Here is a 23,781-nt window from a genome sequence, read left to right as displayed (position 1 = left end):
GTGACAAAGCTGCTTTAACTTGGTGCCTTGCATTTAGGGAGCTGGAGGTAGACCCATCAGACTGCCTATCTGCAAACCTTTATAGGTATAAATGGAGGCTGCTCACATACAGACAGTCCTATTCACTCTTATTTGAAAGTATTACACATGATGTCACATCCGAGCAGGTACGGTGTCTCCATCACAGGTAGATGTAGCAGCTCTTCACGCACGTCCAGTCCTATTCTTACCAATGGAACGTGACGGGAATATGCAGTAGTTTACCGACTGATCATTATCGGGATGAGACAGATTACAATAATGTACAGTCTACGTGTGTCTCAGTAAATTGGCCATGAGATGCGATCCATTAAGACATGACAAGTGTATGCATGATTGTCCCCTTAAAGAGCCGTGAAAGTTGGTAATAAATCAGACAGGAGGAATAAAGTGCTGGTTTGCAGCCGTTTTAACAAATCGTGACAGTGTGAGAACGTTGTCAGGGCCTTGTTCAATCTCCATTAACATCTGTTCATGAAACGCGCGTTTAACGAAAACAGAACATAAAGAAAATAAAGAACAGCGGCGTGATTATCTGGGGCAGGAAAATCACATGATATTAACTGGGGAAATACGGCGCTTCTCATCATCAAGAGACCGATTCCTTTTTAATCTGTTTTATATAAATGGATTCATATTTGAGAAAATTTAAAATAAAAATGCCAGAAAAGCTGCCACATATATGGAAAATGTCCCTCCTCCCAAAACCTTTTACATGCAATATGCTAATCTCGAGATAAATATTGATTATTTTAAAAACACACACTTTGTGAGAGGCTATATCAAATAGTAGAAATAAATGCATTCATTTCATGAACACACATTCTCTATATTACATGCAATGTTTCCCAGCGTGAATCCTTTTAGAAAAGGGACACAACAGCCCAGGGGGAATGGGAACTGAACACATTAAAAACACAGATTGAAAGGAGTAAACAAGGAGGCAAATAAATAAATAAAACAGCCAGAAAGCATTTTAAATGGTGCAACACATGTTAACGATTTGAGGAATATATTGTGTGCACAGGAGAGAAACAGCCACAGATTCCTTATATCTCCCAACTGTCCCATATTCAGAATCCCCTGGCGCCACTGTCACGCCGAGGACTTGTCCAGTGTCTCGCTCCTAAGCTCTAACACACTGGGAATTGAGTAGGGTTGCCAGATTAACAGACAGTTTTGAAATGCAAAAAAAATGCAATGCAGACACAAAAAACGTGCATTTTCTAGGTGCCTAACCTAGAAATTTTCTAACAGGCAGGGCAATTCAGGATTAGCCGACAAAACACCCAGTTACCCAAAAAAGTTCCACTCTCTATGAAGATTGGATACAAGTTCCAATAAATCCAATAGTGCATCTATGCTACAGAAATATAAACAGACAACGAGTCTGTAGCGGAGCCCTAGTCCTAGCAGGGACTCCCCTCTGCTGGTTACACCAAAGTACAGTCAGGAACAAGTAAAGTAATCCAAGGATGCACAACCTCCTCCCCAGCAACTGGACGACACAGCTCTGGGGGTACAACTGAACTTTATTGTCACGGTTTCTATGCCCAGGCCCATACAAAGAGTTTCACATACAAGAATGCAGGGTTTTCAATACCAGGATCCTCTGTGCCTGAGAGATAATTGCCTGAAAAAAACCCTCTAATTTAATTATCTCTCAGGTACAGAAAATCCAACAAAATAGCTTGTACCCCAAAAGTACCTCAACTATACCCCTGAACCCCACGAAAAGTACATTCCCTGATAGCCAAGAATCACTGAGATCAGTTAGGCAGAACAGGAATGGCATCATGTCAAAGTTTTGACCGGCCAGGCACAAGGCGCTAGCCCTAAACAGTTCCAGGGAAATTGGTGCCCTGGACGGTCTCAGTTCGTGAGGTTCTTGTGCGAACATCATACAAGGGAATCTCTATTTCCGGACACAAATGAACAGTAGTTCATATCTCTCGAATGTCGTTCGTGTAGGTGGTTGAGAAATGGAATGGGCAGTGGTCTAAGGTTTACCGGCATTCGTGCGTGTGCCTAGCCGAAAAAGGTACCAGGCACTCGACGACCAAGTACCGCTGCCCACGTTCGGGAGACAAGATGGCCGCCATACTGTCTGCCACGTGTTCAGTTATACGAAATGGCGGCCACCCAGGGGAAGCACCCATTAATGGTTTTCCTTGCGGTTTTTGAACTTGAGTGACTGTCAACATTCTAATGGGGCACAGTGGTGGTCTTCGTTCGGGAGATGAACGGATTCCATTCGCATGAAGTCTCCCGAAGAGGAACCACATGAGCTAACAGGGGGGGAAACACACGAAAGGTGGTATTTTTTATAACAGGGCGGGGTATGGACAACCAATAAAGGGAAATAAAAAGTGTCTGGTAAGCGTCCATACCACTACAGAGTCTGGACTTTTCGCAGCTGAAAAATCGCCTTAAACCGCAGTTCATGTGCTCAAAAACATGGCTATGCAGAATAAATAACGGTTCAGGCACTCCAAGATAATAAAATTAACAGCTTTATTGGAGCAAAAACACAGAAGTTTCGACCCTACTGGGTCTTTACCAAGCCCCGGTAGGGTCGAAACGTTGCTGTTTTTGCCTCCTATAAAGCTGCTATTTTTGTTCTCGGGGGGCTTAAAACTTTATTTATTCTGCATATCTTGGAAGAAAGGCTTGGCCAGCCCTTGCTTCAGAGCACCTGGGTTACTTGGTGAGTGCGGTATCCAGTACGTCTCAAAAACATGGCTGACACTAGCCAAAATATCCAAATCGAAAACAGAATTGACTAAAGAATGTATCTAAAATAGACTAGTTTGGCCTAAATTCTGAAATTCTCTTTGAATGTTCCCATTATTAAAAAGAATTTATTGAAGGAGAGCTTGATTTAACCTGTGAAGCATTGTAAGGCAGTTACAGACGGACTGCTCATTTTACATCCAGCAGGTTTACACACATTGGTTTCAGCAAATCCACAACGCAGGTTCACACACTGATTGGAGAACAAGACCAACAAACTGCACAGGAGAACACACAAGAGAACAACGGACACAGAGTATATTGCCAGCCGATGGGGCGGTCAAATTTAAAAGAACCAAAAGAGATAAATGTTGTGTAAACAGAGTCATTGAACCAGATCCATTAAACATTCAGCTTTTGTTCTACTCCGCACAAACTAAACATGAACCGGCTTCAATCAAACCGTTTACTGTATAAAGCTTACCGTCAGCGAGTGGCGTGATGCTGGTCACTTTGAGGTTCAGGTTGGGGACAGGAACAACAAATATATTTCTCCCAAGTCTGTGTATTGCAGGCAACGTAAACACAATCTCATATTTGTGCAAGATCTTCAGAAAGCCCACCTAGAATTACAGAACAATCAGTGTAAACACAGACAGCATGTTTAAATGACCAGACCATGCCAGGGGTTATACAGATTGTGTCCATAACAGATATTGCAACGACAGAAGCTGTCGGGTTAGGGGGTTCGAAGCACATAGGAGTTTTGTTTTGAGACTTTAGTTAAGGGATACCATAGGCATCAAAACAACTTTAGCTCACTGCTCAATTAACTACCATTTAAAAGTTAAATCACTTTGTTTTGGATTATGCAGCTCTAGCCACACCTCCCCTGACTGACTCTCACAGCCTGCATGGAAAAAAAAATAAAAAAAATTTTTCAATCATATGTTAATTTGCTTTAGAAGTTTTTATCTCCTGCTCTGTAAATTTAACTTTAATCATACACAGAGGCTCCTGCAGGGTCCAGCAAGCTATTAAAAGAGGAGATAAACTCTTAATTAGTGTAAGTTTAGGTCACTCACTTTACAGGAAGTGTTTAGGAAGCTTTACGAGGCACATGCAGGGAGGTGTGACTAGGACTGCATAAACAAAGTGATTTATCTCCTAAATGGCAGACAATTGAGCAGTGACGCAGCAATAGGTATGATCTATACACCAAAACTGCTTAATTAAACTAAAGTTGTTTTGGTGCCTATAGTGTTACTATACACATTGTCATCATTAAAAACACAGAATCAGTACATCAATATCATAGTACATCTTGATATTAAAGGGGAAGACAGAAAGAGGTGAAAAGAAGGAGAAACAAAGGGGAAGACAGGCAGGAGAGAGATTTCTTGAAGCCACAAATCCTCAAACGTTATCCAAGAAGCATATGGGCTTATGGAGAGTTTCCAAGGGCTATCGTTCCATGGGGCACACACGTTCTGATAGCATGCAAGTGATCAGCAAAGCATACATTTCTTGATCACGCTTGATTGCCACTGCATGCATAAGGGGAATCCAGATTTCTCCATGTTTATTTGAAAGTCCATCTGGCCACTCAAGAGATCAGAGAGTTTTTAAAGAAACTTTTTTTATTGGAATATACTTCAGTTTGGAAATAAAACCATTAGAAGTGATCTAAAACTAACTCATCTTGCTGGTGTAGACAACGTGATAAGGACATGCTAAGGCTTGCACACAGGTATCGAACAGAAATTCCATATGTGTAAAAGCTTTAATGCCATATAGACACAGACAGAGGGTACGGCACTTCTAGTGGAATCCAATTTACTTTTCCTGGAACGGTTGAAAAAATAATGTAAGCAAAAAATGGAGCACAACCAATAGTCAATGTTTAGTTAGCTGTTTGGTTGTGTTGAACGTAAGGAAGTGACCGTTCCTCTTTAAAAATGAGATTTATTTTTCCATATACGAATTATATAAATCCCAATAAAACTGCCAACCTCCAAGAGAAAGTTTAGACTGGAGAATTGTCCTCATTGCTGGTCTCTGAGAGGCATTCCACTGGACAATGTCCAGCACTACCAGGAACATGTGCTCATCAAAAAGGGTGGATCTTTATTAACTGCAGAGGCAAATTCTGAAGTTCACAAAAGGTAATTTTTAAAGGCTTAGGTCATATTTGTGTAATGTTCCTTAACTGCTTATACCTTTTTTTTTTTTTTTTTTTAAATGCAGGTTTGGTCATACAGTTTATATTATGGGTGTCTTCTAATGTAAACTGCACATAGTAGTTTGAGATTAACGGTTGCTGGAAGAGGAAAACAATATTTATAGGTAAATATGGATACAACTAGTACCATATCTTGGTCCAAAATAAATGAAGTTTAAGGTTACGGAGAAATTGCAGCCAACATACAACTAAGGCCTCAATGTAAAAGTATCAGATGAAAACAGGCAGGGGCGTACCTGGAGCATTTGGGACCCGGCGCATATCCTATATTTGGCATAACGTGCGGATCCTATATTTGGACCACACAAGATCCCCTGTAAACACACTACAGTACATCACCTACCTACCTACACACACACACTATAGCCCCAATGCAAACACTTGCTACATCCCCTATACACACACACTCACACTCTACAGCACCTACCTACCTACACACACACACTATAGTCCGAATACACACACTCTTACATCCCCTATACACACTATGCCCTCTATACACACACACACACTCACTCTCTACAGCACCTAGCCACAAATATTACAACACAAACACCACACAACTGAAACCGACCAATTTACACAATCCCCCACACCACAATCAGCTCACTCTACACACACACACACACACACACACACACACAATCTCACAAGCAGGCTCCAAACACATGCACAACACGCTTTCCTGGCCCTTTTGTTCTCTGGTATTCCACTTATAGAGACACCAGAGACAAGTCACAAGCAAACAATCATGTTATTAAATTAGCTTGCGGCGCGCAGAACAAACCCAGGTCCTTTTTCTCCTGCTAGAACTCTTCAGCGGGGCTCTACACATTGAACCAACATTTTGAGAGGGGGTGTGTTTGTTGCTGGTGATGACACCCACTTTTTGACTCCACCCCTTCTCAGTGGGATGCTGTAATGTAAAAATGCGCCGGCCAAATTACTTTCCCAGTCCAGCCCTGGGCACTATAAATAGAATTAAATCTCATCGGATATTTTCAATATAACAGTATAGCCAACATTTTCAAAATTTGTACTGAAATCTGATAATCACCAACTCCAGATAAGTCTGTAATGGCGATAAGTTAATTGATCCAAACAATTAAATAAGTCATCAATAAACTGCTAACACGCACCATCGGCTCTAATTAAATTGAAGCCTAAATAGGAAAACATTTAGTTAATATAGAGTTTGGTATCAGAGGACAATGAAATTGTACTCATCATATTACTGGAGAGAGTTTGTTTTATTTCCATAAATGTCACTCTCTCTCTATCACAGTTCCATGACGTGAATGTACATAGCTGTGAAATCAGATGAGGTGAGACCAACGTGAAGGAAAATAACATCTCAGATACAGTCAAGGCATGGATGGGCTGGTGTGAACCCAGTGGGAATAAAGACAGAAAACACAAACAATTTTTATTAAATGCAATAAACTTTAAATAGAGAAACTTTAAATTGTTATGACAGCTGTCCATTAAAGGACCTCTATAATCACCCAGACCACGTTATCGGAATGTCCTTTTAACGCTGCAATATAAAACATTCCTGTCTTCCTGACTACTTCATGTGCTTCCACTTAACGGACTTATAATCCCCATATGCAAACATTAATCCAATGCTATTTTTTGTTTTGTTCTTTTATGGGACGCTTGGATGCACCTGCTTTCCTATGGGAAGCTTGGATGAAGAGCAGCTTTTATTTCCATTCCCTTTAACCAATTCACTACCATCCCTCTGTGACCAAACCCAGCTAGTTTCTTTATTATGGTACTTTGTCAGAGTGGAAAAGAGACAGCGTTTCCATTCCCCGGATGCTCCATGAAAGCTTCAGACACTGAAACGCCAACACACGTGCGTTGTGGGAGGAATTTCTAGAATAGCTGCCAGGCCAGCTCTGCTGTGAGGTCAGTAGTGTTTCAATGGCTCCGTTAATGGATGCGTTGATACCCAGCCAACAACAGCCTTCACACAACGCAGAGCTCGCTCTAATCCATCAGGACTGGAGGGACCAACAAGTAGAATTACTACAAGTCCTGCACTTTGTCACAACGCAGAGCTCGCTCTAATCCATCAGGACTGGAGGGACCAACAAGTAGAATTACTACAAGTCCTGCACTTTGTCACAACGCAGAGCTCGCTCTAATCCATCAGGACTGGAGGGACCAACAAGTAGAATTACTACAAGTCCTGCACTTTGTCACAACGCAGAGCTCACTCTAATCCATCAGGACTGGAGGGACCAACAAGTAGAATTACTACAAGTCCTGCACTTTGTCACAACGCAGAGCTCGCTCTAATCCATCAGGACTGGAAGGACCAACAAGTAGAATTACTACAAGTCCTGCACTTTGTCACAACGCAGAGCTCGCTCTAATCCATCAGGACTGGAGGGACCAACAAGTAGAATTACTACAAGTCCTGCACTTTGTCACAACGCAGAGCTCGCTCTAATCCATCAGGACTGGAGGGACCAACAAGTAGAATTACTACAAGTCCTGCACTTTGTCACAACGCAGAGCTCGCTCTAATCCATCAGGACTGGAGGGACCAACAAGTAGAATTACTACAAGTCCTGCACTTTGTCACAACGCAGAGCTCGCTCTAATCCATCAGGACTGGAGGGACCAACAAGTAGAATTACTACAAGTCCTGCACTTTGTCACAACGCAGAGCTCACTCTAATCCATCAGGACTGGAGGGACCAACAAGTAGAATTACTACAAGTCCTGCACTTTGTCACAACGCAGAGCTCGCTCTAATCCATCAGGACTGGAGGGACCAACAAGTAGAATTACTACAAGTCCTGCACTTTGTCACAACACAGAGCTCACTCTAATCCATCAGGACTGGAGGGACCAACAAGTAGAATTACTACAAGTCCTGCACTTTGTCACAACGCAGAGCTCGCTCTAATCCATCAGGACTGGAGGGACCAACAAGTAGAATTACTACAAGTCCTGCACTTTGTCACAACGCAGAGCTCGCTCTAATCCATCAGGACTGGAGGGACCAACAAGTAGAATTACTACAAGTCCTGCACTTTGTCACAACGCAGAGCTCGCTCTAATCCATCAGGACTGGAGGGATCAACAAGTAGAATTACTACAAGTCCTGCACTTTGTCACAACGCAGAGCTCGCTCTAATCCATCAGGACTGGAGGGACCAACAAGTAGAATTACTACAAGTCCTGCACTTTGTCACAACGCAGAGCTCGCTCTAATCCATCAGGACTGGAGGGACCAACAAGTAGAATTACTACAAGTCCTGCACTTTGTCACAACGCAGAGCTCGCTCTAATCCATCAGGACTGGAAGGACCAACAAGTAGAATTACTACAAGTCCTGCACTTTGTCACAACGCAGAGCTCGCTCTAATCCATCAGGACTGGAGGGACCAACAAGTAGAATTACTACAAGTCCTGCACTTTGTCACAACGCAGAGCTCGCTCTAATCCATCAGGACTGGAGGGACCAACAAGTAGAATTACTACAAGTCCTGCACTTTGTCACAACGCAGAGCTCGCTCTAATCCATCAGGACTGGAGGGACCAACAAGTAGAATTACTACCAGTCCTGCACTTTGTCACAACGCAGAGCTCGCACTAATCCATCAGGACTGGAGGGACCAACAAGTAGAATTACTACAAGTCCTGCACTTTGTCACAACGCAGAGCTCGCTCTAATCCATCAGGACTGGAAGGACCAACAAGTAGAATTACTACAAGTCCTGCACTTTGTCACAACGCAGAGCTCGCTCTAATCCATCAGGACTGGAGGGACCAACAAGTAGAATTACTACAAGTCCTGCACTTTGTCACAACGCAGAGCTCGCTCTAATCCATCAGGACTGGAGGGACCAACAAGTAGAATTACTACAAGTCCTGCACTTTGTCACAACGCAGAGCTCGCTCTAATCCATCAGGACTGGAGGGACCAACAAGTAGAATTACTACAAGTCCTGCACTTTGTAACAACAAAGAGCTCGCTCTAATCCATCAGGACTGGAGGGACCAACAAGTAGAATTACTACAAGTCCTGCACTTTGTAACAACAAAGAGCTCGCTCTAATCCATCAGGACTGGAGGGACCAACAAGTAGAATTACTACAAGTCCTGCACTTTGTCACAACGCAGAGCTCGTTCTAATCCATCAGGACTGGAAGGACCAACAAGTAGAATTACTACAAGTCCTGCACTTTGTCACAACGCAGAGCTCGCTCTAATCCATCAGGACTGGAGGGACCAACAAGTAGAATTACTACAAATCCTGCGCTTTGTCACAACGCAGAGCTCGCTCTAATCCATCAGGACTGGAGGGACCAACAAGTAGAATTACTACAAGTCCTGCACTTTGTCACAACGCAGAGCTCGCTCTAATCCATCAGGACTGGAGGGACCAACAAGTAGAATTACTACAAGTCCTGCACTTTGTCACAACGCAGAGCTCGCTCTAATCCATCAGGACTGGAGGGATCAACAAGTAGAATTACTACAAGTCCTGCACTTTGTCACAACGCAGAGCTCGCTCTAATCCATCAGGACTGGAGGGACCAACAAGTAGAATTACTACAAGTCCTGCACTTTGTCACAACGCAGAGCTCGCTCTAATCCATCAGGACTGGAGGGACCAACTAGTAGAATTACTACAAGTCCTGCACTTTGTCACAACGCAGAGCTCGCTCTAATCCATCAGGACTGGAGGGACCAACAAGTAGAATTACTACAAGTCCTGCACTTTGTCACAACGCAGAGCTCGCTCTAATCCATCAGGACTGGAAGGACCAACAAGTAGAATTACTACAAGTCCTGCACTTTGTCACAACGCAGAGCTCGCTCTAATCCATCAGGACTGGAGGGACCAACAAGTAGAATTACTACAAGTCCTGCACTTTGTCACAACGCAGAGCTCGCTCTAATCCATCAGGACTGGAGGGACCAACAAGTAGAATTACTACAAGTCCTGCACTTTGTCACAACGCAGAGCTCGCTCTAATCCATCAGGACTGGAAGGACCAACAAGTAGAATTACTACAAGTCCTGCACTTTGTCACAACGCAGAGCTCGCTCTAATCCATCAGGACTGGAGGGACCAACAAGTAGAATTACTACAAGTCCTGCACTTTGTCACAACGCAGAGCTCGCTCTAATCCATCAGGACTGGAGGGACCAACAAGTAGAATTACTACAAGTCCTGCACTTTGTCACAACGCAGAGCTCGCTCTAATCCATCAGGACTGGAGGGACCAACAAGTAGAATTACTACAAGTCCTGCACTTTGTAACAACAAAGAGCTCGCTCTAATCCATCAGGACTGGAGGGACCAACAAGTAGAATTACTACAAGTCCTGCACTTTGTAACAACAAAGAGCTCGCTCTAATCCATCAGGACTGGAGGGACCAACAAGTAGAATTACTACAAGTCCTGCACTTTGTCACAACGCAGAGCTCGCTCTAATCCATGAGGACTAGAGGGACCAACAAGTAGAATTACTACAAGTCCTGCACTTTGTCACAACGCAGAGCTCGCTCTAATCCATCAGGACTGGAGGGACCAACAAGTAGAATTACTACAAGTCCTGCACTTTGTCACAACAAAGAGCTCGCTCTAATCCATCAGGACTGGAGGGACCAACAAGTAGAATTACTACAAGTCCTGCACTTTGTCACACCGCAGAGCTCGCTCTAATCCATCAGGACTGGAGGGACCAACAAGTAGAATTACTACAAGTCCTGCACTTTGTCACAACAAAGAGCTCGCTCTAATCCATCAGGACTGGAGGGACCAACAAGTAGAATTACTACAAGTCCTGCACTTTGTCACAACGCAGAGCTCACTCTAATCCATCAGGACTGGAGGGACCAACAAGTAGAATTACTACAAGTCCTGCACTTTGTAACAACAAAGAGCTCGCTCTAATCCATCAGGACTGGAGGGACCAACAAGTAGAATTACTACAAGTCCTGCACTTTGTCACAACGCAGAGCTCACTCTAATCCATCAGGACTGGAGGGACCAACAAGTAGAATTACTACAAGTCCTGCACTTTGTCACAACGCAGAGCTCGCTCTAATCCATCAGGACTGGAGGGACCAACAAGTAGAATTACTACAAGTCCTGCACTTTGTCACAACGCAGAGCTCGCTCTAATCCATCAGGACTGGAGGGACCAACAAGTAGAATTACTACAAGTCCTGCACTTTGTCACAACGCAGAGCTCACTCTAATCCATCAGGACTGGAGGGACCAACAAGTAGAATTACTACAAGTCCGGCACTTTGTCACAACGCAGAGCTCGCTCTAATCCATCAGGACTGGAGGGACCAACAAGTAGAATTACTACAAGTCCTGCACTTTGTCACAACGCAGAGCTCGCTCTAATCCATCAGGACTGGAGGGACCAACAAGTAGAATTACTACAAGTCCTGCACTTTGTCACAACGCAGAGCTCGCTCTAATCCATCAGGACTGGAGGGACCAACAAGTAGAATTACTACAAGTCCTGCACTTTGTCACAACGCAGAGCTCGCTCTAATCCATCAGGACTGGAGGGACCAACAAGTAGAATTACTACAAGTCCTGCACTTTGTCACAACGCAGAGCTCGCTCTAATCCATCAGGACTGGAGGGACCAACAAGTAGAATTACTACAAGTCCTGCACTTTGTAACAACAAAGAGCTCGCTCTAATCCATCAGGACTGGAGGGACCAACAAGTAGAATTACTACAAGTCCTGCACTTTGTAACAACAAAGAGCTCGCTCTAATCCATCAGGACTGGAGGGACCAACAAGTAGAATTACTACAAGTCCTGCACTTTGTCACAACGCAGAGCTCGCTCTAATCCATGAGGACTAGAGGGACCAACAAGTAGAATTACTACAAGTCCTGCACTTTGTCACAACGCAGAGCTCGCTCTAATCCATCAGGACTGGAGGGACCAACAAGTAGAATTACTACAAGTCCTGCACTTTGTCACAACAAAGAGCTCGCTCTAATCCATCAGGACTGGAGGGACCAACAAGTAGAATTACTACAAGTCCTGCACTTTGTCACACCGCAGAGCTCGCTCTAATCCATCAGGACTGGAGGGACCAACAAGTAGAATTACTACAAGTCCTGCACTTTGTCACAACAAAGAGCTCGCTCTAATCCATCAGGACTGGAGGGACCAACAAGTAGAATTACTACAAGTCCTGCACTTTGTCACAACGCAGAGCTCACTCTAATCCATCAGGACTGGAGGGACCAACAAGTAGAATTACTACAAGTCCTGCACTTTGTAACAACAAAGAGCTCGCACTAATCCATCAGGACTGGAGGGACCAACAAGTAGAATTACTACAAGTCCTGCACTTTGTCACAACGCAGAGCTCACTCTAATCCATCAGGACTGGAGGGACCAACAAGTAGAATTACTACAAGTCCTGCACTTTGTCACAACGCAGAGCTCGCTCTAATCCATCAGGACTGGAGGGACCAACAAGTAGAATTACTACAAGTCCTGCACTTTGTCACAACGCAGAGCTCGCTCTAATCCATCAGGACTGGAGGGACCAACAAGTAGAATTACTACAAGTCCTGCACTTTGTCACAACGCAGAGCTCACTCTAATCCATCAGGACTGGAGGGACCAACAAGTAGAATTACTACAAGTCCGGCACTTTGTCACAACGCAGAGCTCGCTCTAATCCATCAGGACTGGAGGGACCAACAAGTAGAATTACTACAAGTCCTGCACTTTGTCACAACGCAGAGCTCGCTCTAATCCATCAGGACTGGAGGGACCAACAAGTAGAATTACTACAAGTTCTGCACTTTGTCACAACGCAGAGCTCGCTCTAATCCATCAGGACTGGAGGGACCAACAAGTAGAATTACTACAAGTCCTGCACTTTGTAACAACGCAGAGCTCGCTCTAATCCATCAGGACTGGAGGGACCAACAAGTAGAATTACTACAAGTCCTGCACTTTGTCACAACGCAGAGCTCGCTCTAATCCATCAGGACTGGAGGGACCAACAAGTAGAATTACTACAAGTTCTGCACTTTGTCACAACGCAGAGCTCGCTCTAATCCATCAGGACTGGAGGGACCAACAAGTAGAATTACTACAAGTTCTGCACTTTGTCACAACGCAGAGCTCGCTCTAATCCATCAGGACTGGAGGGACCAACAAGTAGAATTACTACAAGTCCTGCACTTTGTAACAACAAAGAGCTCGCTCTAATCCATGAGGACTGGAGGGACCAACAAGTAGAATTACTACAAGTCCTGCACTTTGTCACAACGCAGAGCTCGCTCTAATCCATCAGGACTGGAGGGACCAACAAGTAGAATTACTACAAGTCCTGCACTTTGTCACAACGCAGAGCTCACTCTAATCCATCAGGACTGGAGGGACCAACAAGTAGAATTACTACAAGTCCTGCACTTTGTAACAACAAAGAGCTCGCTCTAATCCATCAGGACTGGAGGGACCAACAAGTAGAATTACTACAAGTCCTGCACTTTGTCACAACGCAGAGCTCACTCTAATCCATCAGGACTGGAGGGACCAACAAGTAGAATTACTACAAGTCCTGCACTTTGTAACAACAAAGAGCTCGCTCTAATCCATCAGGACTGGAGGGACCAACAAGTAGAATTACTACAAGTCCTGCACTTTGTCACAACGCAGAGCTCACTCTAATCCATCAGGACTGGAGGGACCAACAAGTAGAATTACTACAAGTCCGGCACTTTGTCACAACGCAGAGCTCGCTCTAATCCATCAGGACTGGAGGGACCAACAAGTAGAATTACTACAAGTCCTGCACTTTGTCACAACGCAGAGCTCGCTCTAATCCATCAGGACTGGAGGGACCAACAAGTAGAATTACTACAAGTTCTGCACTTTGTCACAACGCAGAGCTCGCTCTAATCCATCAGGACTGGAGGGACCAACAAGTAGAATTACTACAAGTCCTGCACTTTGTAACAACGCAGAGCTCGCTCTAATCCATCAGGACTGGAGGGACCAACAAGTAGAATTACTACAAGTCCTGCACTTTGTCACAACGCAGAGCTCGCTCTAATCCATCAGGACTGGAGGGACCAACAAGTAGAATTACTACAAGTTCTGCACTTTGTCACAACGCAGAGCTCGCTCTAATCCATCAGGACTGGAGGGACCAACAAGTAGAATTACTACAAGTCCTGCACTTTGTAACAACGCAGAGCTCGCTCTAATCCATCAGGACTGGAGGGACCAACAAGTAGAATTACTACAAGTCCTGCACTTTGTCACAACGCAGAGCTCGCTCTAATCCATCAGGACTGGAGGGACCAACAAGTAGAATTACTACAAGTCCTGCACTTTGTCACAACGCAGAGCTCACTCTAATCCATCAGGACTGGAGGGACCAACAAGTAGAATTACTACAAGTCCTGCACTTTGTCACAACGCAGAGCTCGCTCTAATCCATCAGGACTGGAGGGACCAACAAGTAGAATTACTACAAGTCCTGCACTTTGTCACAACGCAGAGCTCGCTCTAATCCATCAGGACTGGAGGGACCAACAAGTAGAATTACTACAAGTCCTGCACTTTGTCACACCGCAGAGCTCGCACTAATCCATGAGGACTGGAGGGACCAACAAGTAGAATTACTACAAGTCCTGCACTTTGTAACAACAAAGAGCTCGCTCTAATCCATCAGGACTGGAGGGACCAACAAGTAGAATTACTACAAGTCCTGCACTTTGTCACAACGCAGAGCTCGCTCTAATCCATCAGGACTGGAGGGACCAACAAGTAGAATTACTACAAGTCCTGCACTTTGTCACAACGCAGAGCTCGCTCTAATCCATCAGGACTGGAGGGACCAACAAGTAGAATTACTACAAGTCCTGCACTTTGTCACAACGCAGAGCTCACTCTAATCCATCAGGACTGGAGGGACCAACAAGTAGAATTACTACAAGTCCTGCACTTTGTCACAACGCAGAGCTCGCTCTAATCCATGAGGACTAGAGGGACCAACAAGTAGAATTACTACAAGTCCTGCACTTTGTCACAACGCAGAGCTCGCACTAATCCATGAGGACTGGAGGGACCAACAAGTAGAATTACTACAAGTCCTGCACTTTGTCACATAGGACTACTGCAAACCTGAAATTACTTCTGTCCAAACGCACTGCGTCCATCAAATAGAGGGATGTGTGTATAGGGGATCTAGACATCCCCACAGTAAATGTATAATCATGGACTACACATTTACGTTTATTATGTGCAATTAAAAAAGGAATGGGGGGAGAAGGGGTGTATGTCACAGCTGTGCTCTGCTCTCCCTTATTTGTACCATAACCATCAAAATAGGCCACAACTGCATTACGGTGATAAATAAAAAGTGAGCAGTAAATATCGCTTGCAAAAAATAAAGTGTTAAAAGGTTCATTCTAATCACCATAAACACTACATTCTGTTGTAATGGTTTGGTCCTAGCCGGCTATGGGCACCACCCCTCACTGTCAATTAAACGGTTTGAAACCAGATATATAGAGGGCTTGGCGGCTGCAGGTGCCTCGTTGAGTTAAAAACACTTAAAAACGGTTGGCCTCAGAATTGGGGGACAACGCCTGCAGCCTACTAGCACCAAAACCACTATAATAGAATCTAGTGGTTATGGTGCTTAGAGCGCATTGCCATGTAATTTAATGTGTGGCCTCCCAATATAATAAAACACTTATAATTTGTGAATATATTTGTAATTTTAACCCCTTAAGGACACATGACATATGTGACATGTCTTGATTCCCTTTTATTCCAGATGTTTGGTCCTAAAGGGGTTAAAGGGTGTAACGTATCGACGGGCACCCCGACTGGGTACCTCCGTTGAAGGATGCTCCTAGCGCTTCCTGAGGACTCCAAGCACTGCAGCAGACACCACAACCACCGAACCGGAGAAGCATATGAATGCTCTCAAGCATATGAATGCTGTAAACAGCTGAACAGGAAAAGCATACAATCAGTTTACACTCCTGGCAATCAGCATACAATCCAATTCCCCCAATAACGAGACGACACTTCGTTTTGAGGTCAAGCAGAACTGACTGTACTGGCACATACAGCCTCTTTTATTCACAATCTACAAACATAGTACTGCCAACAGGGTTTTACAGAGCAACCAATAACACACGTACATTACAGAAAACACTCCCAGCAATTACACACAAAATCCTCCCCTCTGCCTGTGATATAATTATGGTACACAATGGGTTAACATAATTATCACAAGCAGGAAAAATACAGTTTTTCTACATGTACTATAACTTTAAAAATATAGTCCAATCTTCATAAAAACACATAATCAGAATCAGCAGACTTTAAACATAAACACTCTCAAAAATCAGATAAATCCATACAGTAGATAAAAAGTTAGCTGTGAGTCCTTTATGACCTTATAAGCAAATTTTCCTGCCCAAAACAGTTCCATAGATTTGGGCTGTGCGGTCGGTCTATTTTACACAGAAAAATGACAAAGTCCCATTCGAATGACCGAATGGGGCCGTTCGTGCATTTAGCTTAGTATAACAGTGAGTTCAAACTGCCGAACGGGACTTAGTCTCTGCAGCTGAAAACGGAGTGTAGGAGAAGGTAAGCGTCAACGGTGTTCGTTGAAATGTGTAGCCGATTTCAGTTCCATGGATTTGGCTACACATACTGCTGACCTCGTTCGAATGAACAAAGATGGCCGCCGCCACGTGTTCGTTTGTCGAATGGCGGCCACTTCGACTACTTCGGCTACATCCGAAGTGCCAATTTAAAGCTGCAGAACTGCTCCAATACAATTTAAAGGGGCAGCAAGTCTTTTAAAATCCAATCTGCTAAAATAGTTTTTAACAGGCAATATCTTCCAGGGGCCATAGTCTTAAAGGGGCATTGTTCCCAAAAGTCACAGTATGTCCCCAGATGGTTCTTAAAGGGCCAGCAGCAGCATAATAAAATACAATATGCCCAAATACTGTATTTAAAGGGCCAAATCTGCCAGGGGACATAGTCAGCAGGCAGGAGGCGGGCAAACAGGCTTCTCCAATGCCCAGTGGCGAGGTTGGTTTCGCCACAAAGGGATACTATAGGGCTGTATTTAACTCCTAAGTGGCAGAGAATTGAGCAGTAAAAAAGCAGTAAGAATACATTAAAACTGCTTTATTAAGCTAGTGTTGTTTTGGTGCCAATACTGTCTTTTTAAGTAACAGCAAATATGTATGGACTTTTTTCACTTCAGAAGGATCTGCATCTGTAGTCAGAACAAAGTTCTTTGCAATAAATATTCCAGACAGCGCACTTCCAAGAAGGACGCAGGAATTGTAAATGTATGTTTAAGCCTTCATAAATACTAACATTTTAATGTAATCCCATTACTTCCAGAAACAGGCCATCACCCGGTGCTATTTTGATTCTCCATAACCTTTTGTACTAATAGACCTATTTCCAGCAATAAAAACGGCCACAACAATCGAGAGAGCCATTATAAAAATCGGCTTTTTTAAAAAGGTTGCACACACACAGATGTATTCTGTGTGTGTGGAGTTCAGCTTGCGATTACACACAGCGTGAACAAACTGTGCATCACACTGAGCTAACACCCAAACAGAACTTGTTTTTCAATAATTCCCAGAAAAAAAACAGCAAAAACATTACATTAAAACTGTTCACCACCCACACGTAGCATTCTGTATGTAGAACACGGGCCCAATTATCCCCGCGGGGATTAAAACCTATTCTACTGGGTCCCCACTGGTCAAAACGTACACATTATTCAGGCCTCAGGCAGCTGGCCACAATTTATTTATAGTGTAACGGACACTCCTTTAGACTTGAGGAGAGTCAAATAAAAGGTTATTTACATAAAGGCACAGATGTATGGTCTATAAAAAAAAAAGAAAAAAAATTAAACAAAAGTTTGGAAATTTTTAAAAGCTTAAAGGAATACTGTAAAGTGAGGAACTAAAACTGTTCATGTTTAGGTGCCCCATCTCTCCCCCCACCTTAGATTTACTCACCCTTTCTCGGTCGTCGCGGCTGTCCCCGCCTCCGGGCCTGAGATAATCAATCAATCTTGATGATTTCAGTCAATCCAATGCTTTCCCGTAGAAAATAATTGAGTTGCAATTGCGCATGCGTGGCAAAACACCAATCAGCATCTTCTCATAGAGATGCATTGAAATAAAGCATCTCTGTGGGGAGTGTTCAGTGCGTCTGTGCAGCACCCCTAGTGGTCGTCTGAGTGACAGGCAGTAGAGATGTTACTAGGCAGCAATGTAAACCATGTTTATATTAAAAAGCCTGCAGGGACAGGCTATAGACACCAAAACCATGTCATTAAGCTGTATTGGTTCTGGGAACTGAACTAACATACAGCTCTCTACACTTCTGGCGCGATATTAATTATGGTTCATTTGATAAATTAACAATGAATTAAAAGTACTGCTACTCTTTGTACTGTCACTAACTGAAACATTCATCACTGATTACGGCAATTAATGAATAATTAAACAGCTTTATGGCTTATTAAATACTACGAATGGGTAGGTAAATGGAGGGGGACAGCAAAATGAATGACAATTTAAATTATAAAAGTGACTTGGAAGTCTGCATTAGAGTGATATTATATTAAATGGTAATGTTGTAGATAAAAGGTTTTCTTGCCGCATACAGTAGCCCCCTCTATATCTGCACTGGCAAAGTTTGAAAATATAAACAAAGTGATCAATGTCATTTTAGTCATATCTGCTTAGTATTTATTACCTTTACCAAGACATTCCCATCTTCTTCCTGAGAGACCATGACCACCGAGTCATGCAGTTTCTCATCAAAGTGCACATGATTGTGAGCGCCCTCCTCGGGATAACCGGTGGTAAAGCGGACACCGGCCACTTTGGGCTTCGTACCTGCAAGGTGAGAGATAAAACAAGCATGGCGCTGTGAAAAGGGTCATAAAAGGCATGGGATGCTAAAGGAGAGCGTGAAATATAAACAAACAAATAACATCTTCTAAAAAATAAAATCTATGAAAATATTTGTGCTTTTTTTTTTTTTTAACTGGCCAAGGATTTAAAAAAAATCCATTAAAAATGTGAAAGTTTGGATTGATTAGCGATTCGTTGGAATTGGGGAAACACAGAATCTCTAAATATTAAATACAGCGTATGTTAAAGGCTTGTGTCCCCTTCCCATAGAATGTGACAGAGATTAAGATATACAATGTGTACAGTGTGTGTGTGGTCAGTGACCAGAGCATATAGCATGTGCAGGCCGTGCACAGCAATAATCAGGATGCACAAAGTGTTCACAGCATCTACAGTTTAGATCTGCTGTTAGACAAGCGTATAGACATTAGATGAACAAAGCACGAATTGGAATCAAAAGACATTTACGTCAGTGTATCCACACAGTACGCAGGTTCTTGATCTCTATGGCCTTAAAGGGACAGTAACGGCTGGGTGGGTACCTAGACACATTCTAACAAAAAGTATTTTCCAACAACGCTCACACAATCAGACACGTAACCATTCCAGTGCCACATGTGGCATCCCTCAGCATGTATCCCATTACCATCATTGATTCATTGCAGTCAGACATCCCCTAGGGTGTTTACATCCACTAGTCTCCAACAGGTCTGCTAGCCCAGAGCCTGCACACATTTCAGGGCGCCATTAGATTACTATGGCAGATATCAAAAGCAAACAGTGATGTGATCAGACATATCAGCACGGCGTGTTAAGGAGCCTGTATCAACCAGGGAATGACCTTATTAAACAACATCGTACAAAACTGGAACGCGGAAAAAGAATCTGGGGCTGTAACATCGCTAATGGACAAGTTGTAGTAGGGTGAAGGACAATTCCTAAATAGGGCAAAAATTGCAACTTAAACTGGAGCTACATTCGGACTGGTTTGTTTTAACCAATACAATTCAAGTGAACCTACAATCCTGTTCGGTGAGTAAACAGAATTTATAAATGTTGTGCTTGTTCTAGTTTTAAATCAAGGGGTCTCTGGAAGCCTACCAGTGACCCTTTGTTTACCACGTTATACAGAGAACACTTTAAATATACAAATAAAATATTACCCTTGAAAGTTTCGGCAGTGGTTTTGCTCTTCTTAGACCATGAAGTGGTTCAGCCAATCAGGAGTCTCTCACCCTGGACATGGTATGTGAATAAATCCTATAAACATGTTGAGCTCCTGGCACTGGCTCCATTCAGAGCAGATTGCATGTCATGCTGGGAACTCTGGGAACTTGGCAAGTCCCCCTCAGGCACAGAATCCTGAGAAATCATGTTTCCACAACTATTCCAAAGCCCATCTGAACACAGGAAGCCCATCTCTTCTAGTGGATTTCGGAGAGACTACATTGCTGTATTTATCGCCTCTAGAGACAAACAGCCTCTCCTCCGAAAAGGCAGCATTGACAAATACTGACCCTGCAGGGACAGGCTATATGCCCCAGACCACAACATTTAGCTGTAGTAGTTCTGGTGACTAGAATATCCTTTTAATTTAAGTTGAGCTTCCTGGAACGGAGATTGAGAAGCCGGATGCGGCTTGAGGGACCTGCAGATCAGTGCTGGAGGCAAACTTTGCGGTTAAACCATCCCTTAAGGTACAAGAGTGCCCGGGGGGGTTCCTGGGAACATAAAAACTTTATTTAGATGAAGATGGTTAGTTACATTGTGGTGGAATCTCGGTAAAAATAAATTTAGTAGGCCGAGATTACCACGTGGCATGTGTACGTGCATATGCTGACGTATCGATCAGTTGGTTGCACGAGGCAAGATACGATCAGTAGTGTACGGAGCATGTGCAAGAATACAGGATATAGTATTCCCCTCCTCCATTGTGCTGGACAGGCCATGCGGTCAAGCAGGAAGTTAATTCTTATTTGTATTGATTGGTCAAGAGAATGTGCGGGTGGAGCTTAATATGGGAGGAGTTATGTGCCTATATAAGGAGCCTGCACTATTGTCCGGGGCTCAGAACTTGTTGTATTTTGGTGACACTAGTCCCTCTGAGTCCCGATCGGTGATCCAATAAAGAATCTCTTCCTTCCTGAAGAAACCTGTGTCCATCTCTCTGTGCTTGGCTTCCGTCAGTTTCTCCGGTCTCAACATGGGTCCATCAAGTTCAGCCTTGAAGTTGTGATGGTGACTGGAGTGTGCATTTAAGTAGAGTCTTACAAACTAGTGATTTACAAATATTAATGAATAGAGATTTAAATAAAATCAATTCCGGTTTGGTTTCATCACAATCTTTTTGGCACCTAGCCACGTCAACATCCAGACTAAAACCAGTACCATAAAAGCATTACTTGCACACTATCCCAAATAATTATGCAGATTTAAATAACTAGAGGTTTTTGTTTCACTCCAATGGCTATTAGGTGTGAGCCCACCTGCCACATCAAGGCAAACAAACACTTAGGTGGGTCCTACACCAACAATTCAACTTGCTTCCGTGAGCTTCAGCCATCTCTAAAAATCTCTACAGAGACAGAGAAGGGTATTTTTCTAAACCCCTACATACTTATTAACCCATAACAGGGAACACATAGGGTGGGCAGCAGCATTGTAAATATGTATAGGGATTAGGGGTAGTGCGCAGGAAACGCTTTTTTCTTTCCTTGTTTTGTATGTATTGGGGATAATGTGTGCTATGGGCATTGCTGCCGCCCAGGAGTAGTGGGAGTAGGATCGCAGGACTTATTTTTGTGTATTTTTAAAACCAGCAACATGCTGATGAGAACCACAGAGCTGAAACTGCACATTCTATAAATGATTTTTGGTCATTGATCCTTTCGGTTCACAAGCCATGATAAATAAAACAAAATGTAAAAAAGGTCATGGTATCTGAAGTCTGTAGCACAATGCCAGCCTGCGCTCGTTTCCAGGTAAAGCGGAGAATTCTGGGATAGCTGTGGCAACGCGATTTCCTAAGATTCTGTGCCCTAGGGGGATTTTCCAAAGTCCTACCTGAGATATGCAGGTGATGCACAACACTAACTAAACCAAGGTGACAACAGTCAGAACTCATTTCATTGACAGCAACGTTCCATTTCGTGAATGCAGCTGTACCCCGCGATCGCCTGACTGAGAACACACATGCATGCAGCCGCAGATTGGAAACCTCTCCAACGCATAGAAACATTTTCCATGAACAGAAAACGACATACATGTTCCTCCTCTGATGTGCTGACAGCTGTGGGATGTTTGTAAATTGCTGCCGTTCTAAGCAATGTGTGTCAGGATAAGAAGAACTCACTCTGCTGGTATATCCCTTTAAGTGGGCTACATGAGCAGTGCTCCCATAATTCTCCAGGAAGCTCTGTGTGGATGGAACTACAAATAAAAGCATTTAAACAGCATTTTCAGAACTAATCTACTTTTACACAACCAGCTCCATTGGACATATCCCCCTTTGGGACTGTAAATGCCAATATTGTCTCACATGGTTTAAAAAAAATGCGAATTTTTGGAAAGTTTAAAATTAAATTTTTTAGGTCAAAGTACCAAATAAATGAATAGTCTCAGCCGTCAGCCATTTCCAGACCAGTTATATGGACTTACAATGAACACTGAGGTATAAACGTGACAGTCTTTAGATGAGAGCACGGTAAATCAGCAAAACAACCCAACCAGCACCACTGCCGGGCTACTCCTTACTTGCAGCTGTTATCAAGGATGAGGACCTTTCCAAGTATCTCCACCCTAGTCTACCACCTTCTATCCAGGATAACTTCACTAATCGGGGCCTCCTCCCTTCATGTGTCAACTGATATCAATACATCAAGCTTCACCAACACGAATCCAGTTTAGATAAGCAGAGCAAACATTGCAAATGAAGGGAAACAGACACAGGATTTCAATTCTCCTCCTCTTTAGAAACTATCCCTATGGCAAAGGAAATAACTTAGAACAAGGGCTGTAAAAGGGGCACTATATCCAACAGAACCACTTCAGCTTATTGTAGTGATTATGGGGTCTACAACATGTCCCTGCAGGCTATTCAATATAAACTACTCAAAATGCTCCCCATAGAAATGCATTGATTCAAAGCATCTCTTTTCAGCTTGTGTAACTATGAATGCATCTTAGATTAATTTGTTTCATCTATAAATCAACCGTCACCACTGGGTTCATACAGAACCCTTGACTGCCGGTTCCAGTTCACTCACCCAAGGCTTCGTTCCCATGCTGGTTCCTGAAAACCAAGTTCTCCCGACAAGACCGACTACTTCGTCCCACGACCACGTCTGCCCAGTCCGATTTGAACACTCACCTCGCAGAGCCAGCTCCATGAAGTGCTACCAACCGGGTACCGCCGCTGTTCCCAGCCACACGCTCCACTTTACTCTGCGTTTTGGTCAGAGCCAGCCGGAAATAGTTCCAGGCTGACCTCTTACCTTACTGCTGCTTCCGGGTTGCGTTCTCCTGATCGGTCCACGAACTGTGAGTTTGCAAGAAAGGGTCATTCAGCCGCCACACGGCTCACTTTCTTGCGAACAGCCTATCTAGCCTTCTATGGCTTCTTGCGTCCAAATGACTTCACTACCAAAAATATACTGACCATTACGTACTCCCCTTTGATCACACCAAAACAAACCAGTTGGGTCCTCCTATTAAAGTATGCTATTACCCTACCGATAATCACTGGTGTCCAGTTAAATTACTGGACACATACTGTTCAACACTAGACGTTCTTAACCCACATACTCCAT

General features: G+C 43.6%; 1 protein-coding gene across 1 annotated transcript in view; it reads right to left on the bottom strand.

The window, feature by feature from the left end:
• Positions 1-23,781, bottom strand: part of ADISSP (adipose secreted signaling protein) — an 81,744-nt gene that overhangs the window by 21,282 nt on the left and 36,681 nt on the right. The window contains exons 3-4 of the mRNA XM_063459784.1: positions 18,813-18,955; positions 3,257-3,395 (exon numbers count right to left, since the gene is read on the bottom strand). Coding sequence (XP_063315854.1) covers positions 3,257-3,395; positions 18,813-18,955 — 282 coding nt within the window. The remainder of the gene's footprint in view (positions 1-3,256; positions 3,396-18,812; positions 18,956-23,781) is intronic.

The sequence above is a fragment of the Pelobates fuscus genome, chromosome 6, assembly GCF_036172605.1.
Source record: "Pelobates fuscus isolate aPelFus1 chromosome 6, aPelFus1.pri, whole genome shotgun sequence".
NCBI classification, from domain to species: Eukaryota; Metazoa; Chordata; class Amphibia; order Anura; family Pelobatidae; genus Pelobates; species Pelobates fuscus.
The sequence above is the reverse complement of the archived record's forward strand: the minus strand, read 5'-3'. Positions and strand labels throughout refer to the sequence as shown.